The 16367-nt window shown below is 48.3% G+C and overlaps 1 protein-coding gene across 14 annotated transcripts in view; it reads right to left on the reverse strand.

Annotated features, from left to right (window-relative positions):
* Positions 1 to 16367, reverse strand: part of EHMT1 (euchromatic histone lysine methyltransferase 1) — a 2375011-nt gene that overhangs the window by 1248232 nt on the left and 1110412 nt on the right. For all 14 annotated transcript variants that reach the window (XM_069609714.1, XM_069609713.1, XM_069609712.1 and 11 more), the window contains one exon: positions 5747 to 5845. In XM_069609714.1, the coding sequence (XP_069465815.1) occupies positions 5747 to 5845 (99 nt within the window). The remainder of the gene's footprint in view (positions 1 to 5746; positions 5846 to 16367) is intronic.

Raw genomic sequence — 16367 nt, forward strand, 5'->3', positions numbered from 1 at the left:
ACTTTGCCTGGACCACCTGGGCTTTCAGTGGCAGGTCGGACACCTTTCCCTGTGCCTTGGTCTTCTTCGGCTTCTCCAGCAGCTTCCCTGAGTTAGCCGATTTCCTCTTCAAGGAGGAGATGGAGGCAGACAGTGAAGATGAGCGTGCCCCGCTTGCGCGGCGACCCAGACGGCAACGGACTCGCAGTGCTTGGCCCGTCTTGGGCCCACACGGATGGAGAGCCCTCAAAGGACTTAGAAGCTCGCTCTTCGGACCGACCACTCCTGGGTGAAGCATGCCCCTGCTTGCCTCACACCACGCCGCCAACCTACTGTGGCGATCCTCGACAGTCTGCTTGGATAACCCAAGGCAGATTTCACAATCCGCTTCCCACTGGTCCGGATGGAGACAGAGGCACTGGAGGCGTTTGTCCTCTACAATCCCGTTTCTCAATCTGCAGCTGTGGCAGAGCTTGAAGAGGGTGCCTCCCTCATTCTCCTCTGACATGGTTCCAGTGTGGGCGCAATGGCCTTCTGGAAGCTTCGATTAAATTTCAACTATTCTTGCCCCTGAGGGGTATTGAAAACACTGAAAAACAGATCCCTGCTTACCATTCAAAGAAGCGAATGAGCACACAGGCTCTCATTTGACAAAAATATAACTTTTTTCGAAAAAAAAATCACAAAAATGAAGAAAAGCTCAGAGCAAAACACGTGGACTCCCAATCTTTGAACGTGCAGTACAAATCTGAAGATTGATGCCAGAGGAGGGGCTTACGGAGAGGGCAGTCATTGGCTGGGTGCAGCATGCCCCAGAGTTCAGTGTTTGGTTTAGAGGAGCAAGACAAGTGAAAGTGAAACTTCTCTTTTACCGAGGATTCCCGGCCTGACGACGGGTAATATTCATGAGCATGTGAATCCATGCCAGACCCAATGCTGTAGCAGAATTGGTCTCTGGCTTAGTGCCCAAATTCTTTATCTGCTCATGGCATTTTAGAAGAGTTCCTTTGGCGGGGACACGTCCCACTGTCTCAGCAGAATCTATGGTACTTTTATGAATATTTTGAGTGACTTGCCATCCCTTTGCAACTATGGTTAAAAGCCGAATGCAAGCAGGTTCTGGTACACAGTGGAGGCCCTCCTGGACGAGTCCCCACTGAACATCACTGTAGCTCGCCAAAGGCATGGTGTTGGCAATCCGGGTACAGAAGGTGCCCACCCCCCACCTAACGATGGCAACTGGGCACCTGGCTAGAGCAGTATCTGACCTCTGAGGGACAGGAATCAACAGGCCTATGGCGTTTCAGAATGTCATCAAATTGCCCGGAGAAATTAATGAATTCTGCCATCTTGTCCATACAGGCTTCAAACCTATGTGGTCCACTCAGGGGAGCCTGAATCATCAGGAGGAGGAACGGGCTGGGCAGATGGAGCTGGGTCCTGCTGCATGGCCCTAGAAAGAGGAGAGTCCCAAGAAGGGGAGGCCTTCTTGGGGTTTGAAAACTGTGAAGTGACTTTAGAAAGCTTCTCCTGAAGCTTTGGGAGTGTTTGACGAATGGATCTGCTTCGGTGCATCTTTCGACGCTACCGCATCGATGGCCGGGGATTTAGAAGGAGCGCCCACTGAAACCGAGGATTTATCGCCATGCCTAGGCCGCGAAGGCAGGGGCGCGGAGCCACGAGGTTCAGAGGGGCCCACCGAAGGTTTAAATGGTTCTTTAAATTCACATTATATCCAAAATCTTCAAGTTATGGGGGTACCATTGCATAGAGTAATACCCCTATAGGAAGTCCAATACCATTCCCCAGTCTTGGCGAAACTGGTCACTGTTGCCTTTGATCAGATGTGTGATCAAATCCATTGCAACTATGCCCCATGCTTTCCGTTTACACTCTATATTCGTGTGGGGGGGGTCTTTCCGTTTCCAGGCCTTCGCTATTACAACCTACACCGCTATAAGTGAGACCATGTACGCCTTATGTTGGGGTTTTGTCTGGATTTGGAATTCCAGGTCAAAAAGGTCACACATCCATTCTTTTTCTTTTTGGGAGTAATCAGGGGGGCCCCTGGACCATTTTTGAGATCTGATGTCACCCCAGAAACCTTGCAACTTTGGGCAGTCTCACCAAATATGCCTCCAGTCTCCCCTCCCTGAGCATCCCCTCCAGCATTCCTGGGCGGTCCATGGGTAAACTGAATGTAGCCTCGCAGGGGTATAGTGCCATTGCACCATCACCTTGTACCAGGCTTCACTGATCGAAATTGAACTAGTTAGTTTCGGGATGTGTGCCCATAGTAATTCCCACTGGCGATCCGATATGTCCTACCCCAATGTGTTCTGCTATTTTTGCATGTAGGGCCACCTCTTGGTGGGGCCTTCACATTGCAATACCCCATATAGACTTGAAATCAGCTGTTTGTCCCCTGTGTGTGATACTATAAAGTTTTAGAACGGGGTCAAGGCCAGTATCCCAGTTTGTCTAATGTCCGGTTGCTGCAACCAATGTCTCAACTGGTAGCATTCCAGTCTGTTGCTTTCCTGCAGGCCCAGGTGTTTTTTGCAATCTACAAACCATCTGATCTCGCCTTCCTCAAACATGTCACCCACCTTTATGCAACCCAACATCCTCCATTTTGCAAAGGCGCCCTGTGCCATTCCCGGGGAAAACTGTGGGTTCTCAAACATTGGGGTGAATAGGGATGGGGCTGTGGAGATCTGATCCTGGATAATTAGTCTATCCCACACATCGCACACTAGTGAGTATCTGGCCCAACCCTATGTTCTTGGGTCTATCCTGCTTATTTAACCACAGCACATCCCTTAAGGGGGAACCTGCTACTGCCTGGTAGTCCATCTTGGTCCATGGCTTTAACCTGTCATTTGTGAACCATTCCCACAGGACTCTCAGCCAGGCCGCTGAATAGTAATTCCCGACGTTTGGGAGGTCAAGCCCCCCCCCCCTTTGACTTTGGCGCCATCAGGTCTTCAATGCGACTCTGGGTGCTTGTTTTTCCAGATGAATTGGGATATTATTCTATTTAGTGATTTAAAGAACGACGCCGGGACCTTAAGTGGGAGGGACTCGAAAAGGTAGAGCACCCTAGGGAGCACTACAGTTTTTATGGAGGCTATCCTTCCCAGCCATGATATTCTGAGCGGGGTCCATCTAGCCAGGCCAGTTTTACTTTTTGTAAGTCACACAGGGTAATTGGCCCCATACATGGACGTGATAGTGTGTCAGGTTTACCCCAAGGTACTGTAGCATGGTGTTGGTTACCAGTTTGAAGTGTGTGTGTGTGTGTGTGTGTGTGTGTGTGTGTGTGTGTGTGTGTGTGTGTGTGTGTGTGTGTGTGGGATGGGGTGGAGTCCTTCCTCAGTTACCCCAGGTGGTTCTGTGAAAGCCCCAAATTTAAGAGTTCGGATTTTGTCATGTTGATCTTTAGCCCTGACACTTTTTCCACTGTTGAAAGCTCCTGCACAATGGCAGGTATTGAGATCTCCGGCCTAATCAGGGTAATCAACATGTCATCAGCAAAGGCAATGATTTTGTGTTCCTCACCGCAAATATTATGCCTCATGTAACCGTGTTTCGCATAATGAAGGATCACAGAGGTTCTAAGTATAGGGTGTATAGAAGCAGAGACAACAGGCTGCCCTGTCTCGTGCGGCAAATGATTTGTACTGTTTCCGATAAACACGAGTTGATGTAAAGTCTAATTTTGGGGCTGCTGTATACTGAATTTACCCTCTTAATGTACTTCGGGCCCACTCCCATTTGTTTCAATGCCTCTAAGAGAAATTGCCATTCAACCTGGTCGAATGCTTTTTCCACATCAAGCGCCATTAGGTCCGCCGGGATTTCACATCTCTCGGATTTCTCTATTAAGTGGGCTTCTCTACATGTGTTGTCTCACATGTGTCTCCATCTAATGAACCCTGTATACATTTCGGCGTCTATGTTTAGAAGAGCAATGGGGCGATATGACCCACAGTGCCTAGGATCTTTATTGGACATGTGGAGGACTGCCACTTTTGACTCTGCCATCGAGGGGGTCACTTTGCCTCTCTGTGTGAAGGAGTTGAAGAGGGTCGCTAACTTGGGACACAGTTTCGTACAAAACATTTGATAGAAACTCGCCGTAAGCTCATCTGGTCCCGGAGCTTCGTTTCCGGAAGACCCTTGATCACCGCCACCGCCTCCACCTCCACCCTCGTAATTTCTCCCTCTAGATAGTCTCTGTCTATGCTATTCAGTTTGTGGAACTCCACCTGCTCATAGTGTTGCTCTACCTCTGCTGGGCTTGGGTCATTGGACCTGTATCCATAGAAGGCTTCAAACGTCTTCATTAATCAACGGCTTTCTCAAGGGATCCATTGAGGAAAGCATTGGGGCTGTGTGCTTATGAGCATGTGATGCGCGAGTGTCCTTGTCGCTGGGGTGTGACTTATCCATCGCGCTGCTGGTGCCATACTTAGTGGGGCCAGGGACAAACACGTGGGAACTCGAGGGTTCCCCTTTTGGGTCAACGGCCTCAGAGTCGGAGCCGGGCCTGCCGAAAGATTCCTCATCTGAGGCGACAGCGCCTCTCGTCATGATCGCGAGGTAAGCACTGATTGCATTGGCAATGGATATCCTTCCAAAGAAAACTGCTGTTGCAAGACGGGCAGAATTTAAAAGGGGTCCTCTCCATATCAGAGGGAATTAGCATCCGGACTGAGGAAAGTAGATGAGGAGGGGTAAAGAAAAGGCATTCTCGAGAGAAGTCAGTAATAAGTCAGAGCGAAGTCCGGCATGTCCTATTATGAGGACAGGCCAGAGGGCTGAGGCAGCTTGAAAATTGTTGAGCGGTCGGTCAACAGAAGGATCACGTCAAGTAGCCGGCGAACCATTAGTCGAGAGGTTAAGTGCGAACCGCTTACGAATTGAATCAGCAATATTATATCCCACAAGCTCCACATTAGTGCTACCGGTTAGACAGGTGGAAAAAAACAATCTGGTGGGACCTCGACTGCAAGAGATTTTGCAAAATCTACACATCACTAGTGTTACAGTGCCACCTATGTCGACATCTCTTTTTGATCGTTGAAAAAAAGATGCAATACTCTGCGATTAGCACTGGATGTCAGACTATATGCACAGCATGTGTTTATAAGCAGATTCACATGCATCAGAAATATTTGTATTAAAGTGTTGTGTGATAATACTACATCTTTCAAGTGTGCACAATTGGTCCATAATAAATAACTACTTTCCTACTGGACTGTCTAAATTGCATTAGTGTGTGCCATACTGTGTGGACTCACTCAGGGACCCTAACCCCAGTCACACATTGCTACCTACATTGGGTTTTGACTAACCTCTCAGTTCCCTGTTCATTATAACTAGGGTGGTCTCCTAAAATCTGTGCAAGCCAGATTCTAAAAATTAAACTCAACATAGAACATGGACGAGAGGGTATTGCAAAACACCTTGAGCTTAGCATACCTGGCCTCTGACAACCAATGCAGTGACTGGCCAGATATAATGCCCCTTCTTGGGCATAACAATGATGTAAACTGGACAAAGCAAAGAAACAAGACCATTTGATGGCATAGAAATGTAAACCAAGCTATCCTCATTGAGCAAATTTGCAAAGAAAATGGGACAAAATTCAAATTACTATAATCTGTAAAATCACAAATTCTGGGGAAACAAATGTTAATTTTCACTTAAAGTGTGTTACCCACACTGTCCATGGATTATTTTATGTCATGGTGACACTGACCTTGGAACGAGGAACCCAGAATCTCTGGTACTCTGAGACCCAAGGAATCCAGCGCAACTTCAGTGTACTCCCTATTGTCCTGGCCATCACACTCGATACCTGCAAACAAACAGCATTTCCTTATTATTTTTGCAATGATTTATTTATATACAGGAGGGACAATGCTCTTTTGATCACTAAAGAAAGTACAGTAGATATGAATCAGATTTGACAGGAAGCTTCTTACAATGGGGTAAGTTTGAAGTATATTCTAACCAGGTTGTGAAGGGGAGTACATGGAACAGTCACAAGGGACAATGCATGAGTGGAGATACATATATTAAGGACAACCAACATTGGACATTATGATGTGCAGGTAGGCGGTACAGTTAGCTGTGCTTAGGATGTGACCATGGTGGGTGAAGCGCTAGAATGGAAACATAGGAAGTGGGAGATAGAGGCAGGTTAGAGGCGAGGGATACATGTTGCCTGCAGCACCTCCAGAACTTGCAGCCCGGGTGGCGACTGGATTACCTTATGGTGCCCAGGTCTCCCCGTTACTGCGTCGTCTGCACTGGTTACCAGTGGCCCAGCGCATTGATTTTAAGGCACTCTATTGTGCACCGTGCTCTGCATGGAAAGGGGGCAGAAGATTTATACTAAATTTTCCCGCTACCTTCCCAGGTGTTCCTTGAGGTCCGAATCGGCCTGCTGTGTTCCATCTTTCCGCCATGTTCGGTTTGGTGGACGTGCCTTTTCCATTGCAGCAGCACAGCTGTGGAACAAGCTGCTCGCTGAACTGAAAAATAGTCAACCATTTGTTTTTTTAGGAAGGCTATAAAAACTCACCTTTTCTAATCTGGATGCCTATAGTGATGGTAGGTTAAGAGGATAACTCGGAGGTGAGAATTCCATCCAAGTGGATCAAGAAGAGAGAAAGAGCAGAATCAAGAGGAAGCACAGGGAGGGCGAGAAGCCACAAGGGAAGTAGGAGGCAGAGCAGAGATTACAAGAAGTCTTTGTGAGAAACCTGACTGTATTCTCCCCATCTACTCCCTCAGGATCTTCCATTCATGGGCCAGGGAAGGGCCACTGCTTTTGGATCCCGACCCTAGGATGGACAAGCGAGGGAGGATACCCGAGTGGAGGGTCACAAGGGATTGGAAGGAGGATACCCACAGGCGAGACATAGTATTCCACCAGTCCCAATAATCCCCCAAGCTACTCTTCCTCACCCTTCATGGGGTATTTTCAATCTCACCCCAGCTCCCCCTCCCCATTTCAAACAAATACTGAGACGAGCAGGCGGCAACTAAGAGCAGTAAAGATTACCCATAGAAACATGGGGAAAGTAATGGCAACCTACTGTAGGAAGAACTGAGGTTGTCCCACTAATGGAGTGAGACAGGGTCAGGCATTTAATAATGACCACTCACACCTGACTCCACTTGACTGTTTTGTCAACTATAAAAGGAGTGGTTTTTCACAAGGAAAAGAGCGAGCAGAGGATGCTGTCAGGACCCGAGAAGCCAGGGAGCAGAGAGCAGCAGGAGTGAAAGCCTGGAGGAGAATATTGTGCCGAGATACTGGCCCAGTGTTCATGAGGGGCTGCAGCGTGGCTAGGGAGCCGTGCCTCCAAGGAGCCGGAGTAAGGCAACCTGCATCCTGCTGGTAGTGTTTGGGAAAATACTTGTTCCCTTGGGGCGTGTGCCTGTCCCAAGCCAGTCTGAGGGGCAGGTGGTGAGACCCTGACGTCAACCTAGTGTATCCAGAGGGCCTGCGTGTCAACGTGATGCAACCTGGTAAGAGAAACTCGTGAGCGTGCGTTTGAAGCAGAGCAGGAGAAAGACAGTTTTAAAGCGGCAACGAGCAGACAGGTTTGAAAGTGTGTAAAGGACAGAAAGTACAAGAAATAAACAGAAGGCGAAATAGAAGTAAGATGCGCTAGCGGCGTGGAAGAAAAGAAAAAGCAAAATAAAGGCATGTGAAGAGTTTAAAGAGTGCAAAGCGTGTACCATGAAGAGAAGTGCAAAGCACACATGGGAAAGAGGACTGCGTGTTAAGCATGCAGGAAGCATGAGAAAGAAACCGACACATTCACGAGTGCACAGTGAAACAAAAGGATGTGAGGTCCGCAAGACTCTTCTACTGCTCGGTTTTATTCTTTGATCTTCCCTCTTTACGTCTTGCCAATCTCAAATCAATCTATCATTCCTCTATTCGATCTCTTTGCCTGCTCTCTTACCGAGACTCCATTTCTTCTGCCCTTGACTCTCTCGGTTGGCTTTCCATTCACTATCAGCTCAAATACAACTTCCTTTGTCTAGTGTTCAAATCTCTTCATGGTCTTGCCCCAGTCTACCTCGCCTCTCTTCTCTCATTCTATTCCCCTTCTCAGCCTTTTCGTTCTGCTAGGCTTTTTTGACTCAATGTCCCCTGTGCGCAATCTCATTTCCGCTCGTTCCAACACTTGCACATTTCCTTTGCTTTCTTATCGTTCCTCTTGCATTTGTATTTTATTATGTTGTATAGTGCTTTTTACCAAAGCGCTTCACAGAGAACAATCAGCAGTACATTAAAATAGCAGTAGGAAATGGTGTTCAGGGTCGACCGGTTGCTCTACTGGAATCTCCTTCCTCCATCTCTCTGCTCTATCACCTCCTATCCTCTCTTTCGCTCTTCCTTAAAAACTCACGTCAATCGCCTGTTTGATTGCAACCGGTCGACCCTGAACACCATTTCCTACTGCTATTTTAATGTACTGCTGATTGTTCTCTGTGAAGCGCTTTGGTAAAAAGCACTATACAACATAATAAAATACAAATGCAAGAGGAACGATAAGAAAGCAAAGGAAATGTGCAAGTGTGCACGAGCAAAAAGGCAAGGAAAACAAGAAGGGGTGCAGGAAGCACCTGAAAGTGAAAGGTTGAAAGAGAAGAGCAAGGAATAAAGAGTAACCGATCAGAGTGGTCACACCTAGGAGGAGCAAAGAACCAGGTGGTTTCGAAAGTCTCCGATTGTACCCCACAAGTGAAGTAGTTAAGTGTGTGTGAAAGAAATGTGTTTAAAAGGAACGGTACATCCCAACAAGTTGAACTTGTGTTTGAAACCAAAAAGGTGCCTAAGCTTGTGGAAGGGGAAACCTGAGAGGCCCAACAAAGAAAGCTAAGTACATCCTGACAAAACTGAATTTGTGTTGAACACTGAAAGGGGCCTGAGCTTGGGGAAGGGAACCCGGAGAGACCTAACCAAGTTGGAGACACATTGTTTTGTAGTGTTGTAAGGATTGAAGCTTGGAGAAGGGAACCTGAGGAGCTTCAAAAGGAAGTGTGTGATATTTCTTTTGTGGTGTTTGAAAGTTGAACAAGTTGAAGCTTGGGGAAGGGACAACCAAGAAACCCAAAGACACCAAAGGTATATGAGACTACTGCAAGGGCTCTGTGTCAAAGGTCTTACCAACAGCCCTTTGAGATTGAACTCATTTTTAATTTTTATCACATTGACCAAACTACACCTGGTTAGCAGACCACCTGAAACCAACCTTGGTTTCCCATTTCCTGTTGAACCACTATTTTTTAAAAGACTTCCTAACACATTTGTTTAAGGAGTGAGGGCAAGCATAGGTTTAGAAAGAAAGACACTTGTGTTGGACTATTACACAGACAGCCTTTAGAAACATCAGTTAAGGGAACTAACCCTTTAGATTTAGGGGCAGTCAGAAATTAACCCAGGAACAATTGTAAATAAAGGTTTTGAAACAAACACTCGAGTCTGTGTCTCTCTTGATACAATGCGTGTCCCACAGTGTATAGAGTTGGATAGAGGAGAATAGATACAGTGGTGCCTTACCATGGATAGATTTGTGAACCAGGAGAAGAAATTTAAATCTTGCCCTGTTTTGCAACGTAAGCCATCCAGCCTGGGGACAGTATGATGAAGGTGTGAAGTGAGCGAGTTGAAAGAGTCCTGGTAGCGAAGTTAATGATCTTGTCGAGAGGACAGAAAGCATAGATGGGGAGACCAAAGAGGATGCTGGCACAGTATTCCAGTTTAGAGAAGACAAGAGTGGTTTAGAGACACTTGGTGGTGTTGAAAGGAAGGAGGTGCCCGATTGTCCTAATATTTAGAAGGTTGAGGCGCGCGGATGTTCCAATTTTGGAGATTAAAGTAGAGCAGGTGTGAGAAGGGTCATAGATGATGCAGAGGTTTCTAGCTGAGGAAGAGTAGGTGGTAACTGGATAGGTAGTGGAAGAGAAGAGAGAACTTTTGGCAGGAAAGAAGAGAACCTCTGTTTTGGTAGAGTTTATCATCAGAGTGTGCGAAGCCATCCAATACTTAATAGCAGAGACAGTTTAACATTGAGAAATCAGAGGAGAGTTCAGGAAAAGAGAAGATGATGGGGGTGTCATCTGTGAAGAGATAATACGAGAACCCACGTCTGAAGAGATAGTACTAGAACCCAAAGGAGGAGATTAGTGCCCCAAGAGCAGACATGTACAGCGTAAAGAGGAGCGGACCCCAAACAGAGCCTTGTGTAACACAAGAGTTAGAGGAGTGAGTTGAGAGGTGTTGCTCCAGGAGACAGAATTGGCCAGGTGCAAGGTAAGATTCAATCCAGGCAAGGGCTTGATCGCGGATCCCAAGAATAAAGAGGACTAAGGAGATCAGATTGATCAACTGTGTCAAAGGCAGCAGACATGTCAAGGAGAATTAGGATAAAGGATAGGTTTGAGATTCATTCGTTCAAACACATATTCCTCATCTTCGAAATCCCCCTCAGGTGCAGCCTTTGGCAGAAGATTATCCAACAGCTACATAGGTAGCCCTGTGCAGTTCAGAAGGCAGAGCCATAATGGCACCTTGAAGCAAGGAAGGGATTCATCCAAACATTCTTGGAGATGCCAGAGCAATCTTCTGCAGTTCCACCTATCTAGGACAACTACCAGGAACGACCGGTCTATCCCATATAAAATTATTTAGTATTGCAAACATTCCAATTTGAGTACTAACTTTAGTGGGGAAGGAGGCCAGAAGGTGATTAGTCTATAGGAGCAATTCTTGCCTCAGAAGGTAAGAAATGTGATCTTGTAATGAATACACTTCTGAAAAAGTCTAAAAAGACATGGTGCAAGATACCTTGGCTACTGGAAAGGGATGAGCATGCATCACTAGAGAAGGAAGCTTTGCAGGGCGGACCTATCCACTTTAGCTTTCTTATAAGCCAAAGAATCCAGATGGTAGTATTAGTGAAAGTATGTAGAAAATCTCATTTGGCAGCCTGGCAAATATCCAGGGGGGGTGTTCCTGTACTGAACACCCCCCCGGAAAACAGCAGCAGCTGCCTGACCCTTCGCGAAATGACCATGCAGATCTTCAGTGACTGCCTTGTTGGCCAAATCTCAGCACATTTTCATTGCATAAAACAATGAACCTGGAGATCGTTGGCTTGCAAATAGCCTTTCATTCAACAAGCAAACAACAAAAAAACGGTTATCCGAGAAGTATTCGTTGGTCGTTTTAGGTAGAATTGCAGAGCTCTTTTTGGGTTCAGCCTATAAAATCTTTATTCTACTTTAGATGAACAAGGAGGCAGGAAATACCCTGCAAGATGCACCTTCAGCTGAAAGAAGAAATTCAGAAGAATACATTGGGTAGATTTGAAGGTCTAACCTGCGAGGTGACATTTTCTTTTGTAAATTTCAAAATGGAAGCAGGGTGGACTGAGCCGCCAGTTCTGATAATTCTTGTCAAAGTGAGTAAGACCAGGAAGGTGAACTTGAAGAACAAAGGTGTCAAGGGGCTGTAATAAATAGCCTCAAAACGAGCCGTCATTATGAAAGTGAGAACCACATTAAGGTCATAAGGAGGAGCAGCAAAAGGATTAGGTGGCTAGGCAAGCGTGATGTCCTTGAGAAATCATAAAACCATAGGTACTGCAAAGTATGAGCCTTAATCAGACCTTCATTTGAATATAGACAGAGCAGTTGGGAAACACTTTACTGTGCCAATAATCAAACCTGATTTGGTCAACTACAACCAAAATGCCACAACAGTTCCAATGGAGCAGAACAACAGGACCCGCTCCTCATCAGTCACCAACTTGTGCAGGCAACAGGCATGGGCTGCCTTGGTGGACATGTGGTGTGCAGGCAGCATCATCATCATACCAAAAGATCGAAGCCAATAGAATGATCTGGGGAATCACCAAGTGAATAATGTCTCCTCTACAAACTTCCTGTTCAGGTCCCACTGTTTGGAGACTCATGAGAGCCATCTCAGTGCATCTGCCCAAGTATTCAGACTTCGAGAGGTGTGCCACTGTCAGTTAATTCTCAATTGCCCAACGCCAAAGAAGAACAAGTTACTCTCTTACCTGGTAACGTTCTTTCGATGGGATGGTCCGACGACGTATTCCATATCTATGACATGTAATCACCAAAGATGTGCTGCTTCGGAAAATCTTCGGCGTCTGCGTTCTGCGTCGATGACGTCGATACGCCGCCCTCGAGGACCTCCTCCGACGTCACTGGATGTTATAAGTAGGACGCACGACACCCGCAGCTCAGTTGTAGTTTTTCCCCAAAACATGTGGCACCAGTCTTCTGCCAGTCTGACACACAAAGCCTTGCGGAAACGTAAGCTGCAATAGCATAAGAAATTCTGTAGCGGGGAAGGCAGGGAGGGAGTGATATGGAATACGTCGTCGGACCATTCCATCGAAAGAACGTTACCAGGTAAGAGAGTAACTTGTTCTTCGAGGGGATTGGGTACTCCGACATAATCCATATCTATGACAGACTCCCAAAGCAGTACCAATACAAGGAGGTGGGAAAAGAATTTAGAAAACGGAAATTTAGAATGCCCAATCAAATTGCGGAGTAAAGGACCGCCTTGCAAAAAAGGCCAGATGCTGCCCAGGGATGGAATCGAGCGAGTAGCAACGTACAAGAGTATGTACCGAAGCCCAGGTGGCTGCATCACAGATGTTACGAATAGGAACACCCCTGTGTAGGGCAGTAGAGGCAGCCATACCCCTGGTAGAATGGGCCCGCACGCCGACCGGTGGGTCCTTACCCGCCAAGCGGTAACACTCAGATAGCCAAAATAATCCAGCGAGACAAAGTCCGTTTCGTCACAGCTTGTCCCAAACACTTTTGCAGCATAACCAATGAAGAGTTGATCGTCCACACTGACCCGGGACATGCGTGAAATATAAAAGCTTAACGCTCTCCTAGGACCAAGCCTATGGAGCCTCTCCTCTTCCTTACCACGATATGGAAGAGGATAAAACGCCGGAAGAACCACCTTCTGGCCTAAATGAAATTCCGACACCACCTTCGGAAGAAAGAAGAACTAACTAAGGACAACCCTGTCCTTATGAAACACAGTGAAGGGTTGCTTAACTGAAAGTGCCTGTAACTCACTCACTCTGCGAGCGGAAGTGACCGCAACCAAAAATACAGTTTTAAGAGTTAACAGTCTCAAAGGGCATGAATGTAAAGGCTCAAACGGAGCACCCATCAGAAACTTGAGAGCAAGGTTCAAATCCCAACCGGGCACCTGGAAAGGTGACAGAGGGAATACATTAGTGAGCCCTTTCAGAAACTGAGAAATGAATGGAATTTTAAAATAGGAACACTCTTCAGATGAGCGCTTAAATATGGACAGCGCCGCCAGGTAACCTTTAACGGTATCCACTTGCAAGCCCCTGTGGGCCAAAGAAAGCAAAAAAGACAGAACCATGGGAATGTCACATGCAAAAGGATCCACATTCTTAACCCTGCACCAGTCGCAGAACTTTCTCCAACGGCAACGGTACAGGGACTTTGTTGCTGGCCGTCTGGCCGAGAGCAACACCTCCATCACGTCTTCAGGGAGGTCCCAATACCTCAACCTTTCAGAAACCAAGCGTGAAGGTTGAGGGATCTGACCTCTGGATGGAGAACCTGACCCCCCTCCCGTGATAGCAGATCGTCTCGGTAGGGAAGACGACGTGGAGGGCAGATGGACAAGTCAAGAAGGTCCCGGTACCACGTCCTCCGGGCCCACTCCAGAGCAATGAGGATCATCCGGGAACCAAATTTCCGTAGTACTTGCGGGATGACAGGGACTGGAGGAAACGCGTTCAGCAGTGGGAATGACCACTCCACCACAAAAGCGTCTCCTAAGGCTCATTTTGGAGGAAATTCCCACGAGCAGAACCTCTCACACTTCCGATTGACACTGCAGGTGAACAGATCCACTTGAGGGGTTCCCCAAAGTGCGAAGATCTTCAGGAGAATCTCCTGAGCCAACTCCCACTCGTGAGAGATCGCGCTCTGCCTGATCAGAGCGTCCGCCGTCTCATTTTTGCCTCCGGCCAGATGAACTGCCGAGATCGAAACTTCCCGCTGGATTGCTCAGAACCGGAGCTGCATCGCCTCCCCGCACAGAGGAAGTGACCCTGCCCCCCCCCCTTTTGTTGATGTAGTGCATGGCCACCGTGTTGTCAGAATCAGGACATTCTTACCTCGCACAGTCAGCAGAAAAGCCTTCAGGGCTAGCCTGATGGCCCTCAGCTCCAACAGATTGATATGGAGTCTGGACTCCGACGGAGACCAACGACCGCTGACTGTCAACTTGTTGGCATGAGCTCGCCATCCCGTGAGGGATGCGTCCGTCACGATAGTCACCTCCGGCCAGGGTAGCTAAAATGGAACCCCCTTCATCAGATTGTCTTCGATGGCCCACCACAGAAGGTCCTGGGCGACTGAGGACGGCACCTGAACAGGGTCCGACAACCTGCCGGAGGACTGAGACCACTGGAGCTTGAGTGCCCATTGCAAGGATCTCATCCGCAACCTGGCCTCTGGCACCAGAAGAACGCAGGATGCCATGAGGCCGAGCAATCTCAAGAACTCGAACGCTTGGAGACGCTGGGCAAGCTGAGACTTGTGCACCATCTGCTGAATGTGAGGGGCCCTCACCTGGGGAGGAAAACACTGCCCCAGGGACGTGTCGAGCACAGCTCCGATGTACTGGAGCCTCTGAGTTGGTGTCAAATGGGACTTCAAGTTGAGGGAGAAGCCCAGCTTGTGGAGGGAGTGGCAGGTGACTGACAGATGATCCAGGACTTGCTCGGGAGAGCGCGCCCTGATCAACCAATCGTCCAGGTAGGGGTAGACGTGAATCCCCCCTTTCCTGAGGTGCGCTGCCACCACTACCATGAACTTGGTGAAGACCCTCGGGCGGAGGTCAAGCCGAACGGCAGGACCCGAAACTGAAAGTGCGAGTCGCCAACCGCAAACCTCAGGTACTTCTTGTTCTTTCGATGTATCGGCACATGAAAATAAGCATCCTTGAGGTCGAGAGACACCAACCAGCCCTGAAGTTGAAGGTCCTGGAGAGAGAGAGTAACCATCTTGAACTCGTCCTTCCAGAGCAGTTACTTCAAACCGTGCAAGACCATGATGGGTCTCAATCCCCCGTCTTTCTTGGAAACAAAAAATAAGGGGAATACCATCCCTTGTTCCTCTCCGCTACAGGCACCAGTTCTATGGCGCCTTTCTCCAGCAGGGATTGAATTTCCTGCGCAAGGAGCGGATCCGGACTCTACAAAGAGAGATTCCCCGGTGGATTGTCTTGAGGCCTCTGCCGGAAAGGAAGACAGTAGCCGTGGGTTATGATCTCCAGAACCCACACATCTGAAGTAATGGCGCGCCACTCTGCAAGATGCTGCACCAGCCTTCCCCCCAACCGGCGAACCATGGGACATGGCCTCATGACTGAGCTGAAGCGGCTGCGGCGTTGCTTGAGGGCAAAGAGGCAACAGCCCGAGCGGCCTTGGCACCTCGAGTACCTTGTTTTCCATCTCTGGCACTCCTACGGCAGTGCCTTTGACTGGCAGCTCCTCTTGCTTTACTAAAGGATGAGTAATTACGAAAAGAACCTCCCCTCCATTGCTGTCCCCTATGACGAAAAGATGGAGGTTGGCGAACTGCAGCGCCCAACGACTTGGCTGCAGCTTTGGAGGTCTGCAACCTCTCAAGGCTCTCGTCAGCCTTGCTGCCAAAAAGATGTTCCCCGTCAAAGGGCATGTTGAGGAGCCGGGCCTGCACATCAGGAGCTAACCCCGACTTCCGCAACCACAAAAACCTGCGTATCACGTTGCTCGCCGCCATGGACCGGCTGACGCAATCTGCCATGTCCAAACCCAACTGAACGGCCTCACACATGGCATCCTTGCCATCCTGAACCATGGCAAGGAAACCATCCCATTCGTCCCCTTCGGGAATATGTTCAGCCGCTAAGGAAACACAGTTGCACAGAGTGTATGTGAAACGTGACGAGGCACATACAGAGTTGGCCGCCTGAAGCGCCATACCCCCTGAAGAAAACACTTTCTTTGCCCAGCCGTCAAAACGCTTGTCGTCCCTATCAGGAAGGATGGTAGGATACGATGCCTGCTTTGCTGGGGCCGTAGCCGCCTGCACCACCAAACTCTCCGGAGTGGGGTGCTTGGTCTAGTAGCAGGGGTCGCTACTGGCTGGGCGATATTTTCGCGGCAAAGACTTGCCCACTGCCGGGAGACTCTCCGGAGCAGTCCAAGCTGCCGACACCCTCCTCTGTAGAGCCATATGGAACGGCAGTACCGGGTCAGTTG

This window comes from Ambystoma mexicanum, chromosome 8, assembly GCF_040938575.1.
Source record: "Ambystoma mexicanum isolate Mex_15411 chromosome 8, UKY_AmexF1_1, whole genome shotgun sequence".
Taxonomy (NCBI): Eukaryota; Metazoa; Chordata; class Amphibia; order Caudata; family Ambystomatidae; genus Ambystoma; species Ambystoma mexicanum.